This window comes from Hemitrygon akajei, chromosome 31 (genome assembly GCF_048418815.1).
Source record: "Hemitrygon akajei chromosome 31, sHemAka1.3, whole genome shotgun sequence".
NCBI lineage: Eukaryota > Metazoa > Chordata > Chondrichthyes > Myliobatiformes > Dasyatidae > Hemitrygon > Hemitrygon akajei.
The window spans coordinates 8,548,681-8,565,878 of record NC_133154.1 but is presented as its reverse complement, the minus strand read 5'-3'; the positions used below and the strand labels follow the sequence as shown (position 1 = coordinate 8,565,878).

The 17,198-nt window shown below is 44.5% G+C and overlaps 1 protein-coding gene across 2 annotated transcripts in view; it reads right to left on the bottom strand.

Annotated features, from left to right (window-relative positions):
* LOC140719391 (voltage-dependent T-type calcium channel subunit alpha-1I-like) overlaps positions 1 to 17,198 on the bottom strand; it is a 542,293-nt gene that overhangs the window by 483,564 nt on the left and 41,531 nt on the right. For both annotated transcript variants that reach the window (XM_073034006.1, XM_073034007.1), the window contains exon 3: positions 16,542 to 16,639. In XM_073034006.1, coding sequence (XP_072890107.1) covers positions 16,542 to 16,639 — 98 coding nt within the window. The remainder of the gene's footprint in view (positions 1 to 16,541; positions 16,640 to 17,198) is intronic.

Genomic DNA, 17,198 nt, shown 5'->3' with positions numbered 1-17,198 from the left:
TTGCGGTGGAGAGGTTAGTGATTTCCTGAGATCCCAAGAGTGACACCGTCTAGAGTTTAGTCATCTGGTGCGTATCTCCTGGTAGGGTCACCCATGATGGTAAGGTCAAACGGGGAGGTCCCAGACCCTAAGGATGGTGCTGGGGTAACTTGATGATACATCATAATGGCACTTAAGGCGAAGGAAGACTAGAGCGGTGAAGGATCCATGCCACTGACCCAGACCCAGATCTGTCATGGATGGTGTGCTGGCTGCCCATGCATCAGGCTTCTCATGTTAAACAAAGTCACGCACAGACATTCTCCGTTAATGGGGGCTGATCTAGTGCAAGAAGTCAAAAACACTAATAGATAGCAGTGAGCTGGACAACTCAAAGCAAGGAATGGAGAAAGAGAGAGCTGTTCCAGCTTAATATAAGTCAAAGCAGCCCTGGAGGCATTCATGTTCAAAGCTTCACCATGACATTTACTCATTTCAGCTGTCACAGCGAGGCATGGGGGTAGATGATGGTTTATACCTACAGACAACATCGAGCAACTCCCGCGTTTCAACAGTACAAGTTAGCAAACGTGAAAGACTTCAGCTTACACAGTAACTTGTCAAATACCTCCATGAATGACTACTCCGAACCCAGCGACTATTGGTATCAAAATCACAATCAGGTATATTACCACTGACATATGTCGTGAAATTTGTTGTTATGCAACAGCAGTACAGTGCAATACATAAAATATACTATACATCATAATTAGAAAATATATATACTCTATATTCAAGATTCAAGATTGTTTAATGTAATTCCCTGTACATAAATGTAAAGGAGAATGAAATAATTGTCACTCTGGATCTGATATAGAGTAAATAACACCAAAAAACAGTAATAATAAAAATCACAATAAATATAAATATATAAGATACCCTATATACATTGATCAGAAACATAGAAAACTATAACACAATACAGGCCCTTCGGCCACAAAGCTGTGTCGAACATGTCCCTACCTCAGAAATTACTAGGTTTACCCATAGCCCTCTATTTTACTAAGCTCCATGTACCTATCTAAAAGTCTCTTAAAAGACCCTATCATATCCGCCTCCACCACCGTTGCCGGCAGCCCATTCCGCACACTCATCACTCTGAGTAAAAAACTTACCCCTGGCAGCTCCTCTGTACCTACTCCCCAGCACCTTAAAACTGTGTCCTCTTGTGGCAACCATTTCAGCCCTGGGGAAAAGCTTCTGACTATCCACACGATAGAGGCTTTTCATAAAGCAATTAAAAGGAAATTTAAAAAAGTAGTGATGGAGTTAGTGGGTGGAGATGTTGCTCGGCTTATTGAGTCTGGTGGTCCTGCCATGGGTGCTACGTAGCCTCCTCCCTGATGGGAGTGGGACAAGCGGTCCATGAGCAGGGTGGGTGGGATCCTTTATGATGTTACTGGCCCTTTTCCAGCACCTTTCTGTATATACAGTACGTCCTTGGTGGTGGGTAGGGTGTGCCAGTGATACGTTGGCAGTTTTGACTTTCCCTTGTAGAGCTTTATACCTTCCTGTCTGCTCCAGTGCAGTTTCCATACCAAGCAGCTCGTCAGGATGCTCTCTGCTGCGTAGATACTGGATATATAAATTCAATAAGTAAAGGTTCAAAGGTCCAATTTAATGGCAGGGAAATGTATACAATATATACCCTGAAATGCTTTTTCGCAAACATCCACAAAAACTGAGTGCCCCAAAGAATGAACGATAGTTAAATGTGAGAACCCCAAAAGTCCCCCCAACACACCCCTCCTGCGTGTAAGCGGCAGTGAACACCAATTGCCCCTTCCCCCCACCGGCAAAAAAAAGCACTGCCAACGAGCACTCGAGCATGAGCAAAGCAATAGCAAAAGCACAGACTTGCAGTACCACTATTGCCCTCTACTTTCAAATCTCTTGCTATCTTTCCTTTCGGTTAGTCCTGACGAGGGGTCTCGGCCCGAAACGTCGACAGCGCTTCTCCCTATAGATGCTGCCTGGCCTGCTGTGTTCTACCAGCATTTTGTGTGTGTTGTTGTTAGTACCCAAAGTGTACTTGTTCACCCAGTATTTGACATACCACAGGCCCACAGGCTCTCTCTCTCACACTCTCTCTTCCCCCCCCCCCCAATAAGGGAGAGGGAGGTGTCTCCGTTTTCCCAGCGAGCAGGAAGACATAACAAACAACTCGCTGGTTTACGATGTCAGAAGTAATGCAATAAGAGAGCAAAAATAGTGAGGTGATGTTCATGGGTTCATTGTCTGTTCAGAAATCTGATGGCGGAGGAGACAATGCTGTTCCTAAAATGTCCAGTGTATGGCTTCAGGCTCCTGTACTTCCATTCTGGAGGTAGTTATGAGAAGAGGGCCTACCCTGGGTGATGGAGGTGGGGGAAGGGGGGCCTCAACGAGGCCAGGCCAGGCAGCATCGATAGGGAGAAGCACTGTCGACATTTCAGGCCGAGACCCTTCGTCAGGACTAACTGAAAGGAAAGATAGTAAGACTGGCCTGCTGTGGTCCACCAGCATTTTGTGTGTGTTGCTTGAATTTCCAGCATCTGCAGATTTCCTCGTGTTTCCTCAATGAGGGATGTCGTCTTTCTGAGGCATCAGATTTTGAAGATCTCCTCAATGATGGCACTGGCTGGGTCTACAATCCTCTGCAGTTTTTCTTCCCCAATCCTGTGCAGTAGTCCCTCATAGCAGTCAGTGATGCAACCAGTTAGAATGCTCTTCACGGAACATTTGTACAAATTTGCTAGAGTCTTTGGTGACGTATCATATTTCCTCAAACTCCAAATGAAATATAGCCGCTGTTCTGTCCTTTTTGTGATCACATCAATACGTTGGTAAGTTGTCAAGGAAAGCAAAATCTCATAAACTGTAAAGCTCCGTTCAGTTAGAGGTCATTAATCTGCGGCAGGCTTGATGTCCTTTGTCATTCATTCCATTATTCCATGATTTGTCATGTCTCCAAAGACTCTTGTAAAGTTCTACTGACGAATGGAGGGATCATTTTGAATGGTTGCATGGCGGGTCAATGCGGAGGATTACAAATGGTGGTGCCTCAAGGAGGGGGCATCCATCATTAAGGACCGTCACCATCCGTGCCATACCCTCGTCACATTACCACCTTTAGAGCCTGAAGATCCACCTTCAACACCTTAGGAACACCTTACTCCCCTCCACCATCAGATTCTTCAACGGTCCATGAATCTATGAACACAACCTTACAATTCCTTTTCTTTTGCAATATTTATTTATTTACTGTTGCCATTTATAGCAGTTTTTTTTCTGCCACAAAACAAATTTCACGACATACAGTGATAATAAGCCTGATTCTGATTTCACCTCTTCCCTTGGAATTCTGAATTTCTCCACTAGAATGCCACATGAAAACTCTGTATCAAGCAGGAAAATTCTTTCGTCTGGGCATTCTGCTGCCTTCCAGACTCGATGTTCATCTTACCAACTTTAGATAACTCTGCCTCAGACAGTCATTCAGTTTGTCTCTCTCTATTAGTGTGGTCTGAATTGCTGGACAGCTCCCATATCATGCTACTAGCAACAGATAAGACAGACAAATCATCCCCTAATATCCCCATTGATCTATTTGACTTGGTTTTACCTATCACCAATATTCCCTTTGTCCTATCCATCCTTCCTGTCTCCTTTTCTGCCTCTTATACCACTCTTCCCTGGACTTGATGAACGATCATGATCGGAAATTTTAGCTGAGTTTCTACTTGTGCAGAGCCGGCCTAAAATGCTGTTTCCTGTATTTCTCCCTCTTTCTTATTCAAGGTAATGATACTTAAACGATAAACTGGAAAGGCAAGGCATCGGGATCAGAGGCAAGGGCCGACTTTGCTTGCTCCCCTGCAATGTTCACTCCTCTCTCCGAGGCGCTGAGGCTATGAAGACTGCCCCGGCTGCTGTGCTCTGTGCCTGCGAATGCGATGGACTGATAATGAGGCTTTGGGCCTACTCCAGGGTTCACATCTAAGGACTGATTTTGCTTCGGAATGTTGTGGCTCGCTTCTATTGTTTGCATGTTTTGTGTGTTTTCCCCCTCTTTCTCTGCTCATCAGGTGTTGGTCTTCATTTGTTTTTAAATTGCCGTGATTTGTGGCTGTCTGTAAGCAAGCAAATCTCAAGGTTGCCAAATATGTGCATTCTTTGATAAGAAATATACTTTGAAATTGAAATTGAAGATCTCCAGTGTCTGCAGTTTGTTCTATTTGCAATTCTCCAAATGTCTCCACATAAGAGATGTGTTTGCTCCTGGGACCATTCTGGTAAATTTCCTCAGCTCCCTCTCTAAAGCCTTGGCATCCTATCTAGGGGCTTGATGTCCATATTTGGATCCAATTACTGCAGCTCAGGCTTTGGCACAGTTGGGGTAGATAGAATATTTTCCCCAGAGCAGAAATATCAAATAAATGTGGAAATGCGCCTAAGGTAAGAGGTGGTGGTGGGGTGGGGGGAGAGAGAAAGATTAAAGATATAAACACAACAGATTCTGCAGATGCTGGAAATTCAGAGTAACACATGTAAAATGCTGGAGGAACTCATCAGGTCAGGCAGCATCTATGGATGGGATATAGGCCGCGCAGTAACGTAGTGGTTAGCAGAACGCTTTAGCGTGCTTGCAACTGGGGTTCAGTCCTCGCTGCTGTCTGTAAGGAGTCTGCATGTTCTCCCCGTGACCTCATGGGTTTCCTCGGGCTGCTCCAGTTTCCTCCCACAGTCCAATGACGTGCCGGTTGGTAGGTTAATTGATCACTGTAAATCGTCCTGTGATTAGGCTAGAAAATTAAATTGGGGGAACTGCTGGATGCCATGGCTCAAAGAGCTGGAAGGGCTTATTCCGCACAGTACCTCAATAAATAAAAACAGTCGACATTTCAAGCCAAGACACTAATCAGAGGTCTTGGCCAGAAACATCAACTGTTTATTCCTCTCCTTAAATTTTAAAGATGTGTGGTACAAGTATTTTGAGTGGTGGGTGCCCGCACTGAGCTGCCAGAGTGGTGGGGGAAGTAGTAGAGTTTAAGAGGATTTTCAACAAGACTGATGAACATGCAGAGAAAGGATGGATCTGGATTATATGCAGACAAATGAGATTTAGTTCAATTTGGCATTGTGTTTGGTACTGATATTGTAGGCCGTGGGGCCTGTTCCTGTGCTATGCTCTTCTCTGCTCTAACCAGAAATGACACTGGGACTGCAGATACTCTCTAAGCCCCTGCATTGCCCGGCAGGCAGATCTCAATGTGTTAATGTGACGCCGTAACTCATTGGACTTCACACCGAATTACCGCTACTGTTCCTCACCCGTGCAATCACCACAGGCCCCGGGGAGACTGGAACAAGATTCCTCTGTCCTAGCAGTCCTGTTGAGGCTGGGAGGAGACCGAGAGATGAAATATGAGGTGATGGAATTGTTACAGAACAAATCAGTCAGTTTCTCTGCAGACGCTGTTACCACGCTCTGAAGGAGATTTTGATCATGACAATTTAAAGGGAAGTAGTGAATACTCATAATCTTACTGCTGTGTGACACATAATAATAATGATTATGTGTTCATGAAAATACAATGTAAAAGAAATTTATAACCATCTCCTGCCATCTCTCTGAAACACTTCGTAATGAAATACTCTGAGCCACAGCAACCTGTTATTCCTACGGAAGGCCGGCCATCCTCTACATATCAGGATCCCACAGTCTAGCCTCATCAGATGCCAATGTGTCCAGATGGGCAGCACTGCCACAGAGTTACGGTTCAGAATTCTGCTCCAAATCCCTGGCAGTGCTGCAGTCTCTCAGTACTGTCCAACTGACAGTGTGACACTCCCTCAGTACTGTCCCTCTGACAGTGAGACACTCCCTCAGTACTGTCCCTCTGACAGTGAGACACTCCCTCAGTACCGTCCCTCTGACGGTGAGGCACTCCCTCAGTACTGTCCCTCTGATAGTGTGACACTCCCTCAGTACTGTCCCTCTGACGGTGTGACACTCCCTCAGTACTGTCCCTCTGACAGTGAGACACTCCCTCAGTACTGTCCATCTGACGGTGTGACACTCCCTCAGTACTGTCCCTCTGACGGTGTGACACTCCCTCAGTACTGTCCCTCTGACAGTGTGACACTCCCTCAGTATCGTCCCTCTGACAGTGTGACACTCCCTCAGTGCTGTCCCTCTGACAGTGAGACACTCCCTCAGTACTGTCCCTCTGACAGTGTGACACTCCATCAGTACTGTCCCTCTGACAGTGAGACACTCCCTCAGTACTGTCCCTCTGACAGTGTGACACTCCCTCAGTATCGTCCCTCTGACAGTGTGACACTCCCTCAGTGCTGTCCCTCTGACAGTGAGACACTCCCTCAGTACTGTCCCTCTGACAGTGTGACACTCCATCAGTACTGTCCCTCTGACAGTGAGACACTCCCTCAGTACTGTCCCTCTGACAGTGTGACACTCCCTCAGTATCGTCCCTCTGACAGTGTGACACTCCCTCAGTGCTGTCCCTCTGACAGTGTGACACTCCCTCAGTACTGTCCCTCTGACAGTGAGACACTCCCTCAGTACTGTACATCTGCCAGTGTGGCACATCCTGAGATCCTGAGAATACTGGCCTGTACTATGCCTGTAATGGCCTTATCAACTGTTAGGAATGAGGCAAAACTACAATCTCTTCACCAAGACAGAAAAGTGGCCACAACCTGCACATGCAAACTGCCAGAGAATGCTCGAATGCTTTGTGCAATTGCTTGAAATCTCTCTGCCTTTTTCTTGAGCCTTATAAAATAGTGGCATGATGAACATTGCACTTAAAATGTGTGATGTAGCCAGAAATTTCCCAATGCATTCTTTAGTGGACATTTGATAAAGGCAGCCTTATCACAAGATGTCCGTAGATCTGTAAACGATTGGAGGAGATTCAGATTAATCTGACAAACTGATTTCCTTATCTTTCTCCGGCAGAGATGTTTAATGGTTCACATAGTAAGCAGCCACTTAGTGTGATATTATCATCTCAGGCGGCACAGAACGGCTTCAAATCCTGATTTATAACTGTCGTGGAGCATTCGGATTTCACAAGCCGCCAGCTCTCCACATAACTTTCTACTGGCGTCTCCCTGATCCAACTAGAGCACCCCCCTTCATCTCCTTTTAAACTTGCTGTCTGCTGCAGCTTAGCAGGTCAGTCAGTAGCTTGTGGGTTCAAGTCCCACCCTAGACACCTCCATACAAAGTCAGACGCGCTCCTGATGCTGGAAACTCAATGATGTTAAACACAGACCCACGCTAAATGACATCAGAATGAATCATATGTACGTTGCTACTTGCTATGGGAACTTGCTATGCAGACCTTACAATGGGGACCATACCTCAAAAGTATTATAAAGTGTTTCTGGGGAAGACGAAAGCACAATAAAATGTTACATAGAACTCTGAATGAAGAAAATTTCATTTACAGGAGCCCCAGCACCCACACCACAAGGTTCAGGATATTTATTACTACCATCGATCTTTAGAACCAGTGGGTATAACTTCACTCACCTCAAATCTCAACAGTTCCCACAACCTATGGACTCATTTTCAAGGATTCTTCATCTCATGTTCTTGAGATTTATTGCTTATTTATTTATGACTATTTATTTTCTTTTTGTATTTGCACAGTTTGTTGTCTTTTGCACATGGACTGTCTGTCCGTCTTGTGTAAAGATTTTGTTGTCTCTATGGTATTTGTATTTACTGAGAATGCCTGCAAGGAAATGAATCTCAGGGTTGTATATGGTGACATATACGCACTTTGATAATAAATTTACTTTGTTCTTTGGATTTTTTCATAAACAAACTAGACGGAGCTCTACTTTCAAAGCCCTGAGGACACTCAGATACATTCAAGGCTAGGGAAAACTGTATAGAGACTGGGTAGGTCAACAGACCAGGTAATCAGCTCAGTACATCATGCACACTTCCCTCCCCAGCTTCAAGAGCATCTGCAGAAGGCACTGCCTCAAGAAAGTAGAGTCTCTCTTATCAAAGTTCCCATCATCCAGGCCAGGGCACCTTCTCACAGCTACCATTGCACAGGAGGTACACAGCCTGAAATCTCACATCACCCGGTTCAGGAACAGCAACAAACATGAGAAAATCTGCGAAACAACACACACACACACACAAACACACACACAATGCTGGAAGAACTCAGCAGGTCAGGCAGCGTCAATGGAAAAGAGTAAACAGTCGATGCTTTGGGCCAAGTCCCTTCTTCAGGACTTACTGTAGAAACAGCCACATCCCCTCAACGAATTGGTTCCTGAATCGACCTGTACAACCCTAATCACACACTGAGTCTTGATGAAGGATCTCGGCCTGAAACATCGACTGTTTATTCCTCTCCATAGGGTGCTGCCTGACCTGCATTTCTGAGTGCATTAATCCCAATGACTACCTCAGTACAGCAAAGTTTCACTTTGCACAACAATGGACTTTGGTTTGGTTTTGTTTTAATTGTGTTCACTCCTGTATAACTGCTCCAGGTTTATTATCATCACATGGATGAAGATACAGCTAAGAGCTTGTCTTGCATCAAGTCATTCCACTCAGCATTGAAGAGACTAGAATGAAATAATAGAAGTAATGAGTAGAGCTAAAGGAAGCTGCCTGGCACGAGCTTCCACGCTCCAACACCACCTCCTCTTATTTTTCCCATCTATTTCTCAAAGTGAAATGTGGACGGGAACTAGAATGGACAGAGAGGCTTGCTAATTCACTTCACTTGCTAATTGCCTCCCACTTTTGTGCACCAGGCTGCTTCTCGGGTGGCATGGTAGCGTAGTGGCTAGCACAACACTTTACAGCACAGGTGAGGAGTCCGTGTGTTCTCCCAGTGACCACGTGGGTTTCGTCCGGGTGCTCCAGTTTCAGGACATACCGGTCGGTAGGTTAATTGGTCACTCTAAATTGCCCCGCGATTAGGCTAGGATTAAAATCGGGGGATTGGTGGGCCAGAAGAACGTGCTCCACGTTGTATCTCAATAAAAGTAATCTAGAATGGACACAGTGGTGAGAGTGGAACAATGCACAGTAAAAAAAACACCTATTCAATGGACTGTAGGGCAGGAGCAACTACAGAATAATCCTTGCCCAGGTAGTACTGTCTCTGATTAATAATCAACTACTCCACTTCTTTTACCTCCCAAAAATAATAAACTCTAGAAAATTAAACATCCTGTTCTGTCTATCTCTCAAAGAAAGTCTCTGTAACTTATATAATTTGTATAGAGCACAGTAGAGGCCCTTCAGCTCATAATGTTGTGCTAACCTTTTAACCTATTCTAAGATCAGTCTAACCCTTCCCTCCTACATAACCCTCCTTTTTTCTATCATCCGTGTACCTGTCTAAACGTTTCTTAAATGCTCCAAATGTACCTACCTCTGCCATCATCCCAGCAGTGTGTTCCATGCATTCACCACTCTCTGTGTAACAAGCATACCTCTGATAACCCTGCCATAATTTCCTCCCGTCACCCTAATGTTATGCCCTCTCATATCAGCCGTTTCCATCCTGGGAAAAATGTCTCTGGCTATCCACTCAATCTATGCCACTTGTCACCTTGTACCTTTGTCGAGCAAGTTACAGGAGCTGAATAGCCCTCTCCTGGTCTCATTACGAAGGGATCTTTGCTCACTTGAGCAGAAGCTGAGTCATTTTCATGAAATAAGTTATTGATCTGACTATAGAAATCAGTCCTTATTTTAAGTAAATAACAAGTCCACGTTGAAGTTGGTTTTGTGGATAACAGTCTAGTGGAAAACCTACCAGGTGGGCACGTTATTACATGACGGACACCTTTCGATTGGGTTTAAGAACACAACCAGTCTTGTTTTGAAAACCTCTTAATCATCACTTCAAAAGAAAATTAATAGTGTTTTACCCCAGCCACTGATATTAAATGACATGAACATCTATACTGGTGTAAAAATAGCACTCTGAATGTTAGTCTTGTCTATATGCAAATCGCTGTTTCACACTTCAAAAAAGAACATGGAATTATTTTCAAAATTATGGAGAAACTAATCCTGCAGCAGAAAATAACTTAATAACACTGGAGTTAGACTGTCTATAATCTCTGGCTAACTTTAGCAATCTATTTTGAACTAGAGATTAAGAGAGCTTCAGTATATCACACATTCAAATCAATAAAATACTTATAAAATATATATTTGAACTCTGACTGACCACCAATAAACAGACCAACATGCACATCCTTTGGAGGTGAACTGATCCCGTACTTTGGTATTAATGCTTCTCTGGAAAATACAAACTAACAATGGCAGAGAGGAATGTGCCCTTTCATTCCTGTCTTTTTTCTTTTTCTCTTTCTCTCTCTCTCTCTCTCTCTCTCACACACACACACACACACACACACACACACACACACACACACACACACACACACACACACACACACACACACACACACACACACACACACACACACACACACACACCTTGCTGCCCTTTCTCGAGTCAGAGAATCTTGAAATAAAAAGTGACGGGGCAGACTGTAACACCATAACAGCGACTGTCTGTCTCCTCTTGCGCTGTGAAAATGGGTGACAGCTCTCTGTCCCTTGTTAGTTAGAGCCAGTGGCATGTCAAACTGTTGGTAAACAACAGCTTTTCTTGACTGCAGATCACGGTCTCTCTTTGGGGGCTTTGCTATGCCTGGTGGGTGGTGGGCGCTGATGCATTTTTGCTGAAAGGGGTCGGAGGGAGGGGGAGGTTGATGCTTTCCTGCTGTTTGTGCAGGGACGGGGGAGAAGGGGCTTTAGGGTTCTAACATTTTTCTGTTGCGCATTCTTCTGTTCTTCTGTTTTCGTGGATGTCTGAGAAGACTAAGAATTTCAGGTTGCATGCTGTATAATAAACAGAACCATCTGAAGCAATGGTTGGGTTGAGCTGTTCTCCTATCTTGGCAATCCATTTGCAAATGTTTCGTCACCATACGGGGAAAAATAATCAGTGCACAGTTCATTTGCGGAGTGTCCTCCGAATGCTTGGCTTTTATATACTTAGCAATCAGCTGATCGGTCGTTGTTTTGGAAACTCGATTGGGAGGGGGTTTCTCGTCACCGATTGGTTGTGTGATGAGCTCAGTGCATTATGGTCTGGTATTTTGCCCACGTTGGCCTATAAACAGTATTGCAGTCTCTGAGTCTGTTCACAGAATTGTTCATGGAAAACCATGCTTCTAGGAACTCTCCTGCATACCACGTGTTTGTCTGTGCCATGGTGATGCCCAGTTGAATTTATGGTTCTCTCGATCTTCATCGGTACAGACTAGGGAATATATAAGACCAAGCATTCGGAGGACACGCCACAAGCAAACAGTGCACTGAAGATGTCTCCTCGTATGGTGACAGAACAATTGCAAATGGATTGCCAAGATGGGAGGACAACTCAGCCCAACCATCAACCACCCAGGCTACATATTTTCCCAATCATTTCCACTGTCATCAATTTCCACATTCAAGGATGTTCTGGCCTTGCAGAGGGTCCAAAGAAGATTCACAAGGATGATCCCAGGAATGAGAAACTTGACACCTGAGGAGCATTTGATGTCTCTGGGCCTGCATTCAATGAAGTTCAAAAGGATGAGGAGGAGATTTCATTGAAAACTACTGGGTACTGAAAGGCATGGATAGAGTGGACCTAGAGAAGGTGTTTCCATTAATAGGCAAGTCTCATATCTGAGCGCACAGCCTCAGAATAAAGGATGTTCCTTTAAAACTGAAGTGAGGAAGAAACTTTTCAGCCAGAGGGTAACGAATTTGTAGATTTTGTTGCCACAGCGGGTTGTGGAGGCCGAGTCACTGGATGTATTTAAACCCGAGATTGATAAGCTCTTGATTGGTAAGGCGGTTAAGGGTTATGGCAAGAAGGCAGGAGAATGGGCTTGAAAAAGAATCTATCATGGAAGAAGAGACTCAATGGGCCTAACTCTGCTCCTGTAGCTCATGATCTTATAGTTCTGCCCATGATTAAAGCATTGTGGGAGATCCGAGCATCGAGACAGCAGTGTACACTGCTGCCCAAATAAGCGACACTGCAGACTGTAACATCATGACAGTGAGTTGTTGATCTCCCCTCTCGCTGTGGAAGAAGTGATACCTCTCTCTCCCTCATTAGTGTGAGCGAAAGAGAGAGAGAGACCCTGTGGCATGTTGAACTGCTGGAGTAAAAAGTGCTTTTTGATGAACTTTAGATCATGGTCTCATTGGGGGCTTTGCTATTCCTTACGTGGTGGTGGGGGGGGGTAATGTTTTTTGCTGAGGCAGGTGGGGCTGGGAGAGGGAAGGGGTGCTTTGGGTTTCTTACATTTTCCTGTCATTCATTCTTTGGGAATTTTCTTCTGTTTCGTGGATGTCTGCGGAGAGTAAGAATTTCAGGTTGTATACATTCCTTGATATTAAATGAAATTATTGAACCGTTCCTCTCAATCCCGGTAACTGTACCAAATGCTACATGGATTGGGAGTGGATCAATTTGCATCATGGATTATGCCAATTTTGAAAAAGTTAATGGAAATAAAAGTAGAGAGCTGCATCTTTATGTACCACTTACATACACTTGATACACGTAACTCAAAATCTGTCCAGTAGTAAGTCTCACCAACCTCTGGTGAATGTAAACTTAGTTTCCCTGTTATCCCACGTGGGAGTCCTGTCATCCTAGAAATCATGGAGAGAATTTGGAGAACAGTAGTATTTTTGTTAGGAAGTCCAGCAGAGTCAAAATACTGAGACACAAGAGATTCTGCAGATCCTGCTAGTCTTGAGCAACACGCACAAAATGCTGGAGGAACTCAGCAGGTCAGGCAGCATTAATAGAGAGGATAAAGCAGTTGGCGTTCTGGGCTGAGGCACTGGACTGGAAAGGGAGAGGGAAGAAGGCAAAATAAGAAGGTGGTGGGAAGGGGAAGAGTACAAGCTGGCAGGTGATAGGTGAAGTCACTCATCTACCTTCCCCCTTAGTTGTTTTCAGCTATCACCTGCCAGCTTTTACCCCTTCTCCCCCACCTTCTTATTCAGGCCTCTTCCCCCTTTCATTACAATCCTGATGAAGGGTCTTGGCCTAAAATGTTGACCATTTTTTTTCCTCCATAGATGCTGCCTGGCCTGCTGAGTTCCTGAATTTTGTGAATATTGTCCAAAATCATCGCTGATGACACAAAGTTTGGGGGTGTTGTGGATAGTCTGGAGGGTTGTCAGAGGTTACAGTGGGACATTGGTAGGATCCAGAACTCGCCTGAAAAGTGGCAGATGGACTTCAACACAGGTAAGTGTGAAGTGGTTCACATTGGTAAGTCAAATTTGAAGACAAAATATAATATTAATGGTGAGACTCTTGGCAGTGTGGAGGATGTGAGAGATCTTGGGGTCTGTGTCCATAGGACACTCAAAGCTGCTGTGCAGGTTGACAGTGTTGTTAAGAAGGCGTATGGTGTGTTGGCTTTCATCAACCATGGGATTGATTTCAAGAGCTGTGAGGTAATGTTACAGCTATATAAGACATTGATCAGACCCCACTGGGAGTACTGTGTTCAGTTCTGGTCACCTCACTACAGGAAGGATCCAGATACTAAAGAGAGGGTGCAGAGGAGATTTACAAGGATGTTGCCTGGATTGGAGAGTGTACCTTATGAGAATAGGTTGCGTGAACTTGGCCTTTTCTCCTTGGACCGATGGAGGATGAGAGGTGATCTGATAGAAGTGTATAAGATGATCGTGTGGATAGCCAGAGGCTGTTTCCCAGGGCTGAAATAGCTAACATGATAGGGCATAGTTTTATGGTGCTTGTAAATAGGTACCAAGGGGATGTCAGGGGTAAATTTTTCACCCTGAGAACGATGGGTGCATGGAATGCTCTGCCGGTGGCAGTGGTGGAAGGGGATACAATAGGGTCTTTTAAGACCCTCTTAGATAGGTATGGAGCTTAGAAAAATAGAGGGCTATGCACTAAGGAAATTCTAGGCAGTCTCTAGAGTAGGTTACATGTTGGCACAGCATTGTGGGCCGAAGAGCCTGTAATGTGCTGTAGATTTCTATGTTCTATTTCCAGGATCTGCAGATTCTCATGTCGCAGAATTCTAACTCTGCTGGACTTTCTAACAAAAATGCTACTGATCCCCAAATTTTCACGTGGGATAACAGGGAAACTACATTTGCATTCACCAGAGGTTGGTGAGACTTAAAAAGTTCTGAAAGGCTCCACAGACCAGATGTTCCCCCAATTAGGGAGTCAAGACAAGGTGACGATATTGGGTAAGTTACTTTGGACTGAGATGAAGAGAAATTTCTTGAGAGGGTGAGCAATTCACAACCACAGGAGGTAGTGGAGGCCAAGTCACCGAACATACTTAAGAGGAGAAATATTTCTAAATGCAAAAGGCGTCAAGGTGGATGGTGGGGTGAGTATGAATATGGTTTAAAGGATCAGCCAGGATTGTATAAATGGAAAATTAGGCTTCAAGATCCAAATGGCCAACTCCTGCACTGATTTTTCTGTTTTCAATCACTGTGCTCTCATTCCCTTGTCAGGGGAAAAGCTCATCATGATTACCAGAATAGAATCATGGCATCGACTGGGGTCAGGTTCAGGGTAATCGTTAAGACTAGGAGAAGTGGGAATTGTTCTCGCTGAAGGAGATAAGGTTAAGAGGGGGCTAAATCACACCGTTTAAAGATAAGCTCACAAGGGATTCTGACAGAGTAAAGATGGAGGAATTGCCTTCGGCGCTGTGAAGTTTGGCACAGATTTAAGGTGAGCAGCAAAATAAAAGAAGGGAAGTTAGGAAAACTCCTGAATGATTGAGATATTGACCACAGCAATCCTTGAAAAACAACTGGTTTCAAGTATTACCGAGGAAGATCTAGGGGAGGTGGGGAGGGCAGGGGGCTTAGAATATATTTTATTGTTTATAGGGGCACAGACAAACTGGGCCCACCACCCCTTCCTGTGCTTTTCGGAGCTGCAGTCTAAAAGATCCTTTTTGACTGCTCATTATTTGCAAGGTGGTAGGTAACCAGAAGTTTTATAAGCACAACCTCCAGGGTCTCTCACCAGCCACTGCAAACTTTACCCAGAGGGTTGGTTTGGAACCAGCCCAGTGAAGGGCAGCCAATGAAATGAGTCACAGCGCAAGACTTGAATCCCTGACCTTTCAGTCAACTGTCCAGCCAAGCTGTGAGCTGACAATTTCGCTCATGGGATCCAAAATAACTCATATCTATTGTTTTTTGGCAGCCAAGTGAACCTGAATTTATGAGACTTTGGGCACTGACATTACTTTTGCATCAGGCACTCTTCCATGAGATATTTGATGTTCCAAAGCACTTTTTTCTCTGACTGGATCAGAGCAATTTATCAAGGACTTCATATCGTGTCCTTATTTAGTTACAATAGAGTAGGGCTACCCTATGACATTTTAAATATGTACACTCAGTCACGACCTCCTCTACTATCAAGATGAAGCCCCACTCAGGTTGGAGGAACAACACCTTATATTCCACCTGGGTAGCCTCCAACCTGATGGCATGAACATTGATTTCTCTAACTTCTGTTAATGCCCCTCCTCCCCTTCTTACCCCATCCCTTATCTATTTATTTATTATTTTTTCCCTTTTTTTCTTTTCTCTCTTTTTTCTCTCTCTGTCCCTCTCACAATCACCCCTTGCCTGCTTTCCATCTCCCTCTGGTGCTCCCCTCCCCCTTTCTTCCTAGGCCTCCCGTCCCATGATCCTTTCCCTTCTCCAGCTGTGTATCCCTTTTGCCAATCACCTTTCCAACTCTTAGCTTCACCTCTCCCCCTCCTGTCTCCTCCTATCATTTCGGATCTCCCCCTCCCCCTCCCACTTTCAAATCACTTACTATCTCTTCTTTCAGTCAGTCCTGACAAAGGATCTCGGCCCAAAACATCGACTGTACTTCTTCCTATAGATGCTGCCTGGCCTGCTGCATTCCACCAACATTTTGTGTGTGTTGCATGTACACTCAGTCGCCATGTTATTACGTCCTGTACCTAATAAGTTCTTTACTGAATGTACTTCTATAAGTTCTTGGACTTCTGTTGCTGTAGCCCATCCAATCTCTCCTCAAGTTTCCCCGCTACCCCTAGAAATCTGACATAAAAGGAGAAAATTGTGGGATACTCAACATGTACCATGGCCCTGCTATTATCAATGTATCGTTACCTTCTGACTTCTAATTGCCTCCATTTAGTTGGTCTCGCTGTAACACAGATATTCCCATTGCACTATTTTCCCACAACTTCTCTGTAACTTATAATTAGATGTTTTTATCCTTTTTCCCATATCTAATAAACTTGAAACATCAAGTGTTTTCCTTTCCATAGACGCTGCTTGACCTGTTGAGCATTTTCTGCTTTTTTAAAAATTAAGACGGGCTCAGCAATGCTCGCGTCCGGAAGAAGGAAATCAGAATTACTGGGTACTCTGTTGATGGCTTTCAGTGGGCGGAGGACACGGACTGTCCGGATCGCAGAGAGGCTGACGTTCTGAAGGTCCAGCGAGTACTCCACCATCCTGTGAAAGAAAGAAAAATACACAAAGTCAACCAAGACAAAGTGAGGATATTGGAGACACAAGAGACTGCAGATGCTGGAGTCTGGAACAATATTATCCCTCTCAACACCATTCTTTTATAACTTTTGATGCACTTACATGTACTTCGAGATGTACCCTGCCCTTTTGATATATCTATCAACTTCTGCCTCAGATATACCCAATGACTTCTTCCACAGCCATCTGTGGCAATGAATTCCACAGATTCACCATCCACTGGCTAATGAAATTCCTCGTCATCTCTCTTCTAAAGGGATGTCCTTCTATTCTGAGGCTGTGTCTTCTGGTCCACTATAGGAAACATCCTCTGCACAGTCACTCTTGGCCTTTCAATATTCAGTAGGTACCGAGGGCATTGCCTGGGAAGTCAAAGTCTAACATCTCTAATGTACATTATATGATGTTCCACAACACTTGACAGCTAATACTAAACAGTTGAGAATAGTGCAGTTATTAATTTAAAACCAGGTATTCAAAGTTAGGTGATGCAGTCAGTGAATTTATTAGGCAGAGACCCTTC